The sequence below is a fragment of the Nanorana parkeri genome, unplaced genomic scaffold (assembly GCF_000935625.1).
Source record: "Nanorana parkeri isolate BGI_ZX_2015 unplaced genomic scaffold, ASM93562v1 scaffold40, whole genome shotgun sequence".
NCBI lineage: Eukaryota > Metazoa > Chordata > Amphibia > Anura > Dicroglossidae > Nanorana > Nanorana parkeri.
In genome coordinates, this window is record NW_017306308.1 from 2396079 (window position 1) to 2409468 (window position 13390).

The 13390-nt window shown below is 41.2% G+C and overlaps 1 protein-coding gene across 2 annotated transcripts in view; it reads left to right on the forward strand.

The window, feature by feature from the left end:
* The first annotated feature begins 12200 nt into the window (after positions 1 to 12200).
* The window catches only part of LOX (lysyl oxidase), a 50824-nt gene continuing 49634 nt past the window's right edge, over positions 12201 to 13390 (forward strand). For both annotated transcript variants that reach the window (XM_018571022.1, XM_018571029.1), the window contains exon 1: positions 12201 to 13033. In XM_018571022.1, the coding sequence (XP_018426524.1) occupies positions 12367 to 13033 (667 nt within the window). In that variant the 5' untranslated portion in view covers positions 12201 to 12366. The remainder of the gene's footprint in view (positions 13034 to 13390) is intronic.

Sequence of the window (13390 nt, forward strand, 5' to 3'; positions counted from 1 at the left end):
TGAATTAACTAAAAGATGACACCAGAAGCCATATTTAGTAATCCCTGGTATCACGGGGCATGCTAAGTACAACCAATACTGTGGAAAAAACCTGTCGAGGAGCAGATGATTCTGGACTATTGCAGGCTTGCACAAGACAGCAAGAGTTTATGCAGTATGCGAGGCATGCAATCATTCTAAAAAATTAACTTTCTGCCTGCATTTCTTTAGGTTGGCCACTCCTTCTCCTCAGCATGTCATAGATAAGCAGGTCCCACACAACAATTTATGGGATCTATGTGTCAGCCATGAGGAAGAATGGTGGGATAGGCACAGACAGAGCATGGACTGTCTCCAAATGATTTTAAAGCAGGATTAGTTAAAAAAAATTGGTTTAGGAGATCAACTCATTTGCAAAATAGCAGCATTCTGAGTTTTAGAAACTGAGACTAACAGGGTTATTCACAAAAGGGTGAAGAGTTTGGAGAAGGCAGGAGAAGTGAACTATCTAAGACAACATAGCTGAACTGGAAAGTGAGCTGAATTGGAGAGTTTTTCCAAATCAGCTATTTTGGCCTATTTTGTTCACTTCTCCTGCCTTCTGCAGACTCTTCACCCTTTTGTGAATAGCCCTGTCAATTGGAAATAAGTTATTTTTACTGTAGAGTTCAAGATATGTTGTTTAGTAGAGAGTCCTTGTTTAACATAAAATAAATGTTTTTGGCCAATGCAGGTGGACAAACCTGTAAACTCAGGCCTCATCACCAGAATCTCCAAGGTATAAAAGAAACTAGGTGATGACTCTGTGCTGCTGAACAAAAATATTCAGCTTTGGTTGGACCTACCTTCCAATTAATTGTGTGCACCTTTGGGTCTTCTCACAGATATTTTGTATTACATTAATAAAAACCTGTACTAAGAGAAATACAGAGACTACCCAGGGGCGTGTCTGCCGCGAGGGAAACAAGGCGTTTGCCTGGAGCGGCAGATTCCCTGAGAGCGGCACTTGCTGTGCTTCTCTTCTCTTGATAAATGTTATTTATCAAGGGAAGAGAACCAGAGGCTATAGTAGCGGCGGGGACGAGGACGGCGGGTTGCGGCGGTGTACAGCAGGCAGCGGCGCTTTTTAATGCCCGGTGAGATGCTTGTATTTTAGTTAAGTGCTAAAGCAATTTTTGCTGTGTGTGTTCAACTGCATCTCATCTTTCTCATTTATTGCACCAACACATATTATATACCGTTTTTTAAAGGACAAAAAGGGCTTTAATGTGATATGACATATGCATATATTATTATTATGCAGGATTTATATAAGGTCAACAGTTTGTGCAGCGTTTTACAATATAAGGAAGACATTACAATTACAATACAATTCAAGACAAGATGGTAAGGAGGGCCCTGCCCGTGACGGCTGACAATCTAGAAATCTAATAAGTTCTCATTTAGCGCATGACGGAAGCTTAAACCCATAAAGGAGAACCATGGGGTCAGTGTTTTTCCCCATAGTTCTCCTTAGGGTAACGGGAGGACACAAACTAGCGTATACAGGCACGCCGCAGCTGGAGCGGATCCCGACTTAGACGACGGGATCCGCCCAGCTAGACGGAATTATTCCGTCAGGGGTCCTTATGGCACAGACAACCATGATGGCATCATTCCATCATTTGTCCTTGAGGGGTTAATATAGTGTTGGGAGAGAGGTGGGGTAAACTTCTATGCTTATGTGAGTTTAGGATGTTTTTGGGTCTTTCTGGAAACTTCATGAGGCCTTCCCTGGTTTCTAGTCGTGGTTAGGAAACGAATGCTGCAAGCTGCAGACTTCCAGCTATGTAGGCCTTAGCTGCCTCAGGTGATGTCTAGGAAGGTGATTTGGTGTTTCCCCAATGTAAAATAAAGATAGAAATGTCAAGTGAACATGAATGCTATAAATACACTGTAATGTGCACAGAACGTTCAGCATGTTGTGTTGCTTTTTTTTTCTTCTTTTTCTGGCATTATCTGTGCCCAGAGAAAGTTTTTATTTGCTTTCTGGTCAAGTCTTACCCTGTACTTTTGCTGTGCTGGTCTTTGTATGTGTGTTTTTACGGAATCCCCCCATAGCAGCTGAATTCAAAAAGAAAATACAAAATGCGAACTCAATTTTAGCAGATTGTTAACATTCCACAAACTTCCAATATGGGGACACCCAGCAGGTTTCTCTTATGTGTAGGTTTGCTATAACTGGAAAGTTTCACTTTTTAACTGTGAAACGAACTAACCATTGTCAGTGCTGACATCTCCTTGTAGCAAACATGGACATGTTGGAAAGCTCAGCGACATTCCTAAGGCCGCATTCACACCAAGCCGACATTGCTTTTGCGTGTTTCTACGTGCAGGTTGAGCGTGCTTTTTTTGCATGTTGATGCGCTTTTGCGCGTGTGAAAACGCACGCACATGAAGATGCATGTTTTGACTGGCAGCTCAAGAAACACTGTGGTCAATGGACGAACGTGCAAAAGCCTGCGTGAAAATGTGCAACATGCTTCTGCTGCGTGTTTCCTGGCATATCCATTGAAGTCTTTGGGGGGAAAATTAGCTGTAAACTGCCCACAAAAACTCATGTACTCATGTACTGGCCATTGAAAATCATGGGATTTATTGTGTTGGTCAATTGAAAGTGCTTTTTTCTACTGTTCAAAAACACCTAGGTGTGAACCAGGCCTAATGGGAGACTGGAGTTGCCAAGAACCCAACAACTCCCTTCTAACTATAACTCCTACCGCATTATTGTTTTTGAAATTAACACTTGGCAGCCCAGAAAATATAAAAGCATTCCTAATCATGTAATGCAAATTATTTATGCCAATTAATTGTAAATGTATATGTAAACCCTAACAATTAACTTTCCTTCTTTACTACTTTTTGATCTTGTAAACATACAAATAAAGCATTCTGCTTCATCAATAGGGATGGGCCGAGTGTTCGATTCGAACATGAGTTTGAATCGAACATCGGCAGTTCGAGCGCTCGACGAGCGCCGAACTCTGTTCGACCGACAATTCGGTAATTAAAAAACAAAAATGTTAGCTCTTCTGCTGCACTCTTATAGCTTAGAATTGTTCCCAGCTATATTTGTGAACTACAAAATACACCTTTCCATATGTTATGGAGAGAATTAGTTGTTCTGTAGTCCTCACGGACACTTCTTTTCTTAGGGTGACAAAGCTCATCCTTCATAGGTACAGTACAGTGTGTGCTCTTTCCACTTATTCACTGGAAACAGAGCTTGCTAGTGATAGTACTGGCTACAAGCGCATTGATAAATGATCATCTGATCATAACTTTGTTTTAAACAGTCCTTGACTGTATAATGCCCATTTGGCATAGCAAAAATGGTATGCCGTTTCCAGTTTCAAGATAGGTTAGAGGGCCAGAGGGAAAGCAGGCTGAGGGGGAGGGCAGTGACAAATGTTTCCACCTAGGGAAATGTATGTTGCCTCTCTTAGCAGCCAGAGAAAAGTCTCCTGTAACTGTGTCTGCTGTCTCAATATCCCCCAACAAAAGCGGACAACCTGAAATGGCCTTCTCCATCTTGAATTCACCTAAAGAGCAGTGAGAACATTGGGTATAACATGAGATGGTAGAGGAGCACCTTCTTAGTAGGTTCTGGCCAGCACTGCAGAGGAGCAGCAGTGCTAAGGGATAAACTGCTACGAGCTGTTCCCAACTGACTGTAATTGCAAGGGGTTTGTTTTCTCCTATGCAGAACGTTTTGGGGGAATCAGGATCACCTCCTCTCTTAGATGAGTCCCAACATTTAGTTACAATCTCTGCTACCTCTTTCTCCAGTTTAGCTGACACTAACCCAAAACCCATGGTAATACTTGTATACTAGTGCTACTTTCTGTCTTACTTTGCTGTTGTCCCTATTGTTTACACCTTAGGCATGTCTGGATTACAGGTCCATCCCAGCTCCTTTACCTGCCCCTCAGTCTTACAGTGAGCTCCTGGCTAATCAGTAGCTCAAAATTTGCCTTATACTGTGGACCCTGAAGGAGGAATCGGTTATTTCACAGGAACATTTGCTAATCTGTAGATCATTGATAAGTATACCCACCCAACTTTGGGACTATCTTGCTGGATGTGACTGTTTGCCCATTTTTGTGACAAACAATAAGTATTAGGGTCTTAAGTGGGATGAATGGCTTTGTTGTGCTTGATTGGCTACTGTTACCCTTTTTTTTACATTCTTGAGTATCCAGCCAAGTGGAGAAATACTGTACAGTGTAAGGAGTGAACTTTATTGGCAGAATAATCAGAATATTACTGCCGTGTCCTTAACACTACATACAGGAATCTCATGTTTATATCCATTACAGTATAAAGAAAAAGGGACACATGCGGACTGATATCCAAATTGAACATTTTGCTTGGATACTTTGCCTCCAATCCAAAACACTGACATTGAGATATGCAGATAATCAGAATATTGGGACTGTGACTTCTATGTACATTGGGTCTGGACGCTACTGCTGTATATAAATATTGAAACATGGCACACTCTCAATTCTGAGAGTGTGACCCATATGCAATACTCTACTCCAATGATTCAATGTACTGGAAGTTTGTTATCTGTTAAATCTGCAGCAGTGGGGGAGCTTACCTTTAATCAATTGAAGGACATATTGAAAAGAACATCATAAGGAAATGATATAAGAATATGATATGTGGGACACAGTTTATGGGAGTCTTTTAAGAATCACCATCATTTTTTAAGAATAATGTGTCTTGTTTGCTCTAATGGTTATTATATGTACTTGGAATATACGATTATGTTTTTATATATGCATTGAAGGGAATTTATCAAAACTGCAGCAGACAAAATCTGGAGCAGCTATGCATGACAACCAATCAGCTTCTCTCTTTCATTTTCAAATGTTAACTGAACAAACTAAAGATAGAAGCTGATGGGTTGTTATGCACAACTGCTCCAGATTTTGTCTGTTCCAGTTTTGATAAATTCCCCCCCATTATGTATAGTGGCTACATTCTTATGATAATGGGATATATTGTTGCACGTTTGTTGAGTTCTTCTGAGAATTGGGGATTTATTGACTTGAATATACTGGGGAATCCATACATATTTTTAGGGATTTTTCTTTTCATATTTCCACCAGACTTCTGCAGAACAGTGTCTGGGAGGTTAACTCATCTGGTTTTATTTCGGTTAATTCATCCTCCTCCAGTGGGGACTTCTGGATCAAAAAGCACTATTAGACTTACAGCTTCAGATACTTTAGCATGGTCACATTCAACATTGGGTGTGCAGGGCTTCATGGACTGGCACCTTGTTATGCAGATGTGAGGGTTCTTTGGACCCCTTAGTTGTGGGACAGCTTCTGTCCCCTTAGAATCAGTCTTGTTGCAGTGAGCAAGGATGTTGTATCGGTTGGAGCAACTCAATTCCCAAATCAGTGAATGGGGTCTCTACAGTTTGTGTTTTGTGTATTTGACATGCGATGAACATCTAGATAAACCTGAATGAATTTCTGACAAGAGAAAGGGCATGCATATGTGTGCTATGAGGTTCCATTTGGGTGTTCATCTTATGTCAAAGATAAAATCTGGAGAAAGGCATAGGCATACATTTAAAACTTTACTTTGTTACTTTTCTTTGATTTTTACCTACTTTGTGTGGGCACAGTGGATTCCACTAATTTGGAGCTGCTCCTTTAGATTATCGTTGGGGATTTTAAAAGTTTCAATGTGCTGATTATTTGTGTAAAAACAAGAGCCCCAGCACCATCATCAAATTACCGGGGATCAAGTTAGACTTCATCCAGAGAGTTTCTAGGCTGCCAGCAGACCTTTTTAATGTGATTTAAGGCAGATTTAGCGTGGAAAAAAGTAACACTCAGGAAAGCACAGAAAACATGCCATGACTGCATTATGCATATTGATGTTTATAACAGATTTAGCACACAAAAAAATGCAATTTGTGCATTTAAGGCACAAAGTACAGAACACAAATTTATAGCAGATTATTGGCAACAAGGTAGCTAGGAAGTTGCCCTGATCATTACAAATGTCCTCAACAGAAAGACTGGTTCCCTGTGTGCATTTCAATCCTTTGTTATGGCTTGCATGCATTTTTAATGAATTGAGCGGGGATTTGTTTTTATTATTTGAAGCACATAGATACCTCTACTGGCTTACAAACACTTACCTCTTTGAAGTTTGATTGGAGATATAAGACCCACACCATCCTCAACTTAATGGGTATGCAACCAAACCTCCAGTTACCTTTGCACTTGGCTCTGGTGATTTTAAATTTCACTGCCTGTACAGTTAGTGGATTATTACCTTTTTATAGGCAAAAGGAATAATGTTCAAGGGCAACCTGTTAAGAGCCATTGTGGTTAGCAGCTGTTAGAGTGAATACTCTCATTCAGCTCTGGAGGTCACCACTTTTTAAAGAGCATGCATGGGGGGCGTTGCCGGCGTCTTCATGTAGCTAGATGCATAACCGAGAGCTCCCGCTACACATCCTGCAATTTCTCCTAGAACTGCTGGCTCTATAGTCCTAGCTTTACCCTGAGGGGTCTATTCACTAAGCTACCGAGGGCAGCCGAGTGAATGACCGATCTGAAGTGAAGTGAACCGAACACTGTTCGGCTATTCACTTCAGGCTGGTATGGCTGATTTCAGCCGTACATCGGCTGAAATCAGCCGTACATCGGCTTGCTTTGCGTGGCGTCGGGTCGGCCGAACATGCCCAGTATGTTCGGACTCGGCTGTGCCTCTCGGCCATGATCGTACAGCACCCTTTTGGTTCTACTGAACCGAAGGGGTCCTGAGGCCGAAGCTATGGCCAGATCCTTCGGCAGTTTCGTGACTAGACCCCTATTACTTTCTGATATTAAATTGGCCATGCAGAAAATTGCGATTAACTCTTCAAAAGCTGATGACATAGAAAACGCCAAAACAATATCCGTGAGGTCAGTATGCCTGAGCACACTGAAGGCAATAATGCAACGGACTTCATGGAACAATGGCTACTGAAAGTCTTCGGCAAAGATTGTTTGACTCTGCTGTTTGCTGTGGAAAGGGCACACTGTGTTCCTTCTCTTCTCTTGCCACCGGTTAACCCCTTCCTGGGCCTCTTCGAATCAGGCTCCTTAATTACCATGACAAAGATCGCATTCTACGCAAAGCTAGAGATTTAGTATACATATTGTTGGCAGGCTCAAAGGTCATATTGTTCCCTGAATTATCGCAGGAAATCCAGCAACTGCCAGTTTCAGGATGTCAAGAAGAGGTTACAAAAGTTACACTTCTCCTACTCTATGATCTACCCTGCGAGGCTTCGCATTGTGGCAGATGGCGAGACCCATTTTTAAAATTCTCCTCCTCAAGCTTTGGCCTGGCTGGATCATCATCATAAGAATTGCTCTGATGCAACCTGAAGGTGTTCTACGATGTGGCGCTGTTCTGATTTCTACTGGGGCCTTATGGTTTTGTGATATCCACATTTTTTTTGTTTATATTTTTCTGTCTGCCATATGGCTTGGCTCTGCTACATCCAGTTTTCCCGTTGTGGTTTTTTTGTTGTTGCTACTTGTGGAACTGCCTGGTGCCGTGTACCCCAAAGATTTCCCTGTGTGGATAGTTTGATTCACTTGTTTGTTTTTTGTTGTTGTTTTTCTGTTCGCTCTTTTTAATCACTGGGCTATGACTAGCTCTATCACTGTGTCGTTCTACTTAGCCCTACCATTTGGATTTGGATCCTGGATCCTAAAGCTCTTCCTCAGTGTTCATATTTTTTAAGACTTATGTATGCCTCAACAAGTATTTAAGTTAGCTTCCTGCAATGTTTGAGGTCTTGGAGTTGCTACTAAGAGGCGCTCTATATTTGATTGCACTCTTTAGAGCAAGTTCTCTGTTGCATGTCTGCAAGAGACTCATACTACATTAGAAACATACCATGTACTTGACAGGTGTGTTTACTAGGCAACTTATCATTCTTTTTACTACTCATACTCACGTGATGCCTCCATACTTATTCAAAGAGATATTCTGTTCTCCTGCATACAGGCAAAGGTGGATAGTACAGGGCATTACATCTTACTTCAGTGTCCTTTATTTGATCTTGAAAGTATTATTGCTAACATCTACATTCCTCCGCCATTCTCCAGCAGTGTTCGAAAAAAGATTTAGCTAAACCTTTACTTGATAAGCTCCCTATTCCTGTCATGGCTGTTGGCCATTTTAATAACTGTATGGACCCCTATATGGACAGATTCCCTAGATCAGGTTCAGCTGCTTCTTCACTTGCAACTCCTTTTAGTAAACTACGTTCTGAGATGGGTTTTGTTGATATCTGGTGGTTGTTTCACCCTCTGGAGTTTCAGAGCTTCCTGCTACTCTAATACACACAATACACTGTCCCGCATTGATTACGCTCTAGGTACCTCTGAAGTCCTTCCATTTATTAGATCGTTAAACATTCAGTCTAGATGTTTATCTGACCATTCCATGCTATTACTTCACCTGTTTAGAGGTCGATACCCCTTTCCACCTAATTGGAGTTTAGATCTCTTTTGTTTGACTTTGATGACTGATCAAGCACTGCTGAAGAGGAACATTTTCTTTTTCCTGTCCGTTAATGTCCCCTATGCTTCTCCTGGGGTTGTGTAGGATACACTGAAGACGTACCTGAGAGGTCTGTTTATTAAAAATGTTAGCTATATTAAATCCTCCTCTAGGCATGCTGAGGTCGAGGCCCGTCGATCTGTGTCAGAGTGTGAGCTGGCCTATATAAGTGACCCATCTGACAATACTCACAGAGCTTGGATGGCGGTGGGGACGCATCTGGAGAACTTAATTAAACAAAAATATCAAAATAAACTGTTTTTTTTCATAGAGTGTTTTGGTCGGAGGGTGATGCTACAGGTAAACTTCTTGCTCAGATTTCCCGTGCCCAACAGGTCAGTGCTTATATTTGTGCTATTACTGATCCTACTGGTGTTACACATCAAGACCCTGTAGCAGTTATAAATAAGTTTTCCCATTTTTACAAAACTTTGTATACTTCTCAGGTACAATATACAGATACTGACCTGATATCTTATCTCCAACATATCACTTTACTTGCCTTGTCAGAGACTGATAGATCAGACCTTGATGCTCCTATAACTGCTGAAGAATTAGAGAGTGTGATAAGTAACTTTCCCATTGGGAAGGCCCACGGCCCTGATGGTCTTCTCATGGAAGTTTATAAGACCTATATGCACTCACTTCTTCCCACCCTACTTCAGACATATAACCATGCCTTCTCTAGAGGAAGCCTCCTGTCCACTATCTATGACTCCACCATTATTGTTCTCCATAAGAAACATAAAAACCCTCTCTTACCAAAATCATATCGACCGATTTCCCTTTTTAATGCAGACGTAAAGTTTTTGCCTAAAGTGCTTGCCAATAGACTTTCCTGTAAAGTTTCTTCTATTGTACATCCAGATCAGTCTGGTTTTATGCCTCACAAGTCTACTGCTGTCAATGTCCGCAGGGTGTTTTTGAACATGCAAGTTCCAATTGACACCTTCGGTAACAGAGCCCTACTGGCCCTAGATATTGCCAAGGCCTTTGACAGTGTGGAGTGGCACTACCTTTGGGCTGCCTTTAGCTTTGGTCCTCGTTTCTGCACTTGGGTTCACTTTTCTTTATTGTCATCTCTTAGCCAACATTAAAATTAATGATTTCCTTTCTTCTCAATTTCCTTTATGCTGAGGCACTAGACAAGGTTGTTCCTTGTTCCCATTGCTATTTGCCTTAGCTATTGAACCCTTGACTGCTCTTTTTTTGGCAATCTGCGGATGTTGTTGGCTTTAGACGGGGCACTCATGAGGAGAAAATCGTTCTATATGCTGACGATACCCTTCTTTTTTCTAGCAGATATGGGCCCTTCCCTACCTAGTGTTATGAACCATGTGTCAGATTTTGCAAAATTTTCTGGATTGGTAGTTAATTGGGACAAGTCCACTCTACTCACCCTTGATCCTCTGCCTGCCTCCTTGACCTCAGAGCTTTCCTTTATACCCACTCAGCTCTCTATTACGGTATGTACCTAGGGATACGTATTACTACATTATCAGATTATCTCCCTCTTAATTTGACTCCACTTTTACACAAATTTAAATCACAACATAAGTCTTGGCTTAAACTCCCTCTTTCAGTTTCTGGCAGGGTCAATTTGATAAAAATGGTTTGGATGCCTCTGCTCCTATATGTCTTACACAATTCCCCAATTTGGGTTCCTCAGAACATTTTTGATCAAATTAACACCATTTTTCGTGAACTTATCTGGAGGCAAAAGCAGGCCAGATTAAGATTGGATATATTGCATAGACCTAAAAACTCAGGTGGCTTGTCCCTCACCAATCCTTGGCTATATTTTATAGCTTCCCAGCTGCAACATCTGGCTTGATGGGCACAGGGAGGAGTGTATCCGCAATCTTTTAATATCCTTTTTTATCTTTTTGCTGAATTTGATTATACTGTCGATCAGCTATACTAGGATGGTGTACTATGCTCCTTTCATTACCTACAATCTGAATTTCAACTACATAAAAACTGCTTTTTGGGGTTTCTCCAGGTGCGTCATGTGCTACACTTACAGTGCTCTCATGAGCCCCCTAAACTTTTTTCTACTCCAATCTTTGACACACTGTTTTCTTCCGAACATTTCCTTTTCGTATTCTAATTTTCTTGCTTAAATCAATGTCTCAGTGTCCATTGCCCTGCAGGAGAGGCTGGGAGAGTGATCTGGGTCCTATATCTGATGATGCCTGGGATTATGTTCTGGAAAATGTTTCCCAAGTTTCCCTCTCAGTTACTGACAGACTGAAACAATTATTTGTGGTGCATAGGATATATCGCACTCCTGAATTTCTCTTTAACATAGGCTATAGGGATGATTCCTTGTGTTCTAGGCGTGGTTTCCACCTGGGATCCCTGATTCACTTACTGTGGCGCTGCCCTAAACTGGTACGCTACTGGCAAAAGGTTGCATGTACTCTTAATTCTGTTTTTGATGTTACATTGACTCCCTCCCCTCTTCTTTGTCTTCTGGGTGTCTTGATGACCCAGATTTTGACTCCCCTATATTGCTGGCTCTTAAACAAGCGCTATTTACAGCCACCCGTCTCATAGTGCGTAAGTGGATCTCACCATTCCCTCCTAAGGTTTCTGCTTGGATGGTGGAACTTGATAGAATTGTAGCATTTATACCTATCACTTATCAATTAAGGGGCTCATTGCATAGATTTTACTCAATATGGTCCAAGTGGCTATAATTTCGTACTGCTGTTATGCCTACTTGCTCTCCCTGCTAGATGGTGCCAGTTCTCACCCCATTCCTCTATAATGGTCATCGTATAGCTCCATTTGTTTATTATTGTCTTGTATTGATGCTCTCAACACGTCCTTCCATTTATTTTATTTGTTTTTTTACCAGGATGCGTGTATCCCTGTGGTGTGGGTTATGTATACTACCTTCCTCTCCTTTTTTCTTTTTTGTTTATTTCTATATTTCTACTGCTTTGAATGCTTTTACCTTTTGTATTTGTTTTTTTGTATCCAGTTAATAAATACTATCTGATTTATTTTTTTTTAAAAGAGCACACCGGGCATGCTTCTGTCAATGCTGGTACACAGAACTGCTTCAGAAGTTCTGCAGTGCAGCCTCTAGCACTGGATGGGAGTCTAATCTGTAACAGGTTTCCTTTAGTCAAATGCTGACAATATATACTACGCTTGAAAATCTTTTCAAATTACATTGAACATTTGTGTTGCTTCTTCTTAACCCCTATATGATCCAATCATCACTAGTGATAAACAGATCAATTGCATTAATCATACAAGTCAGGGTAATTCTGTTTCTCCTTTCTTTACAGAATACCTCATCTCTGCATCAGGAAATATACTATACAATTTGGGCATTAAAGTTTTCAACAATATATGACATGTTAGATTATGCCTTTCTTTTTCTAAAGGATTTCTGTGTTTCTGTACGCCTTCTGGATAGGCATGGTTTGAAGATATGTTAGGCTGTACTTTCTCAATTGCATTATATGAACAAATAACAGAGAGGGCACTCAGCCAATAAACCTTGTATAACTTTTATATAACGCCAGAAACTTTAAAAACTCCCATCACTCCTCCCCTCTGTTCACCAGTAGAAGCACCAGCAAAGCCACAGAAAGATGAGAAGTGGTTTGCTCGTCTCTCTTGCCTTAAAGACGTGCAGCTAACTTTTTATATAAAGTAACAGCTCCTTAGCTTATTGTGTGCTAAGAAAACCTATGCTGTTTTATTGAAATCTTAATTCTTTAAATTTCAAACTGAAGAATGATGAAGAATTACTCAAAAAGCATATTTTTACTGCAGTTTGCTGTGTACTTACACTGCATTTTGCAAGTCACCTGCCAGCATCAGCGAATAGCCAGTGGCCCAAATCCTCTATGGAGGCAGAGGGTGCAGTGGCAGAACAATGGAAGAGTGTACAGCCTACTAAGCCAAGGAGCTGAGTACCAGCCTTCAAGAAGATCCTCTGTCTCCAGTGCATCTCATAATCCTTTACTACTACTGAGCAGCAGAAACAACACCTCTCCAGGATCTTCTGGGAGACCACATGCCCCCAGATCAGAAAACGTACAGGGTGCAGTCCGACAAACTACAGCCTCAAGCCAGGCAAGCGATTCAGCCAGTCGTCTCTGGTTCCAAGCTAACAGAAGAAGCCAAGTAGAGGATACTGCTGGAAGACAGAGAAACAGAACAGAAAGTACCACAGAAAGAAGACAAGGTACAGCTCAGTTACCAAGTGCTCAGCAGACCCAAAGAATAAATGCCACCACAAGCAACAGAGCCACGCTGGACATGATGCAAGGAGATGATCCCTATAACCCATATAAATACAATGAAGACAATCCCTACTACAACTACCACGACACCTATGAGAGGCCAAGACATTCCGACAGGCAGAGAAATGGCTATGGTACCCGCAATCATCAGTATGGTAAGAAGAAGCAGAGAATATGTAAACTTTACCATTTTCCCAAATAATTTTTAGTACTGGAATGTTACCAGGTTATTTTAACATCATGTTATCCAAAAAAAACTACTGTCTGCGATGCAAATATGCTTGCCATTTAGGGGTTAAGCTTTCTCACTCTAAGCAGTGTAGGCAAAGAATGGGCAACTTTAGAAATCCATTCATGACACCTCATGCTGGATGAGAATTCCACTGGAATGTACATTAGTGTTAACTAATAGGATCATAGCAACAATTTCTCTAAAAAGAAATGTTTAAGATCAGATTGTTTTTAAGAGGACCCGGATGAACCTTTGGGGCTCAAGTTTACAGATGTTTCTC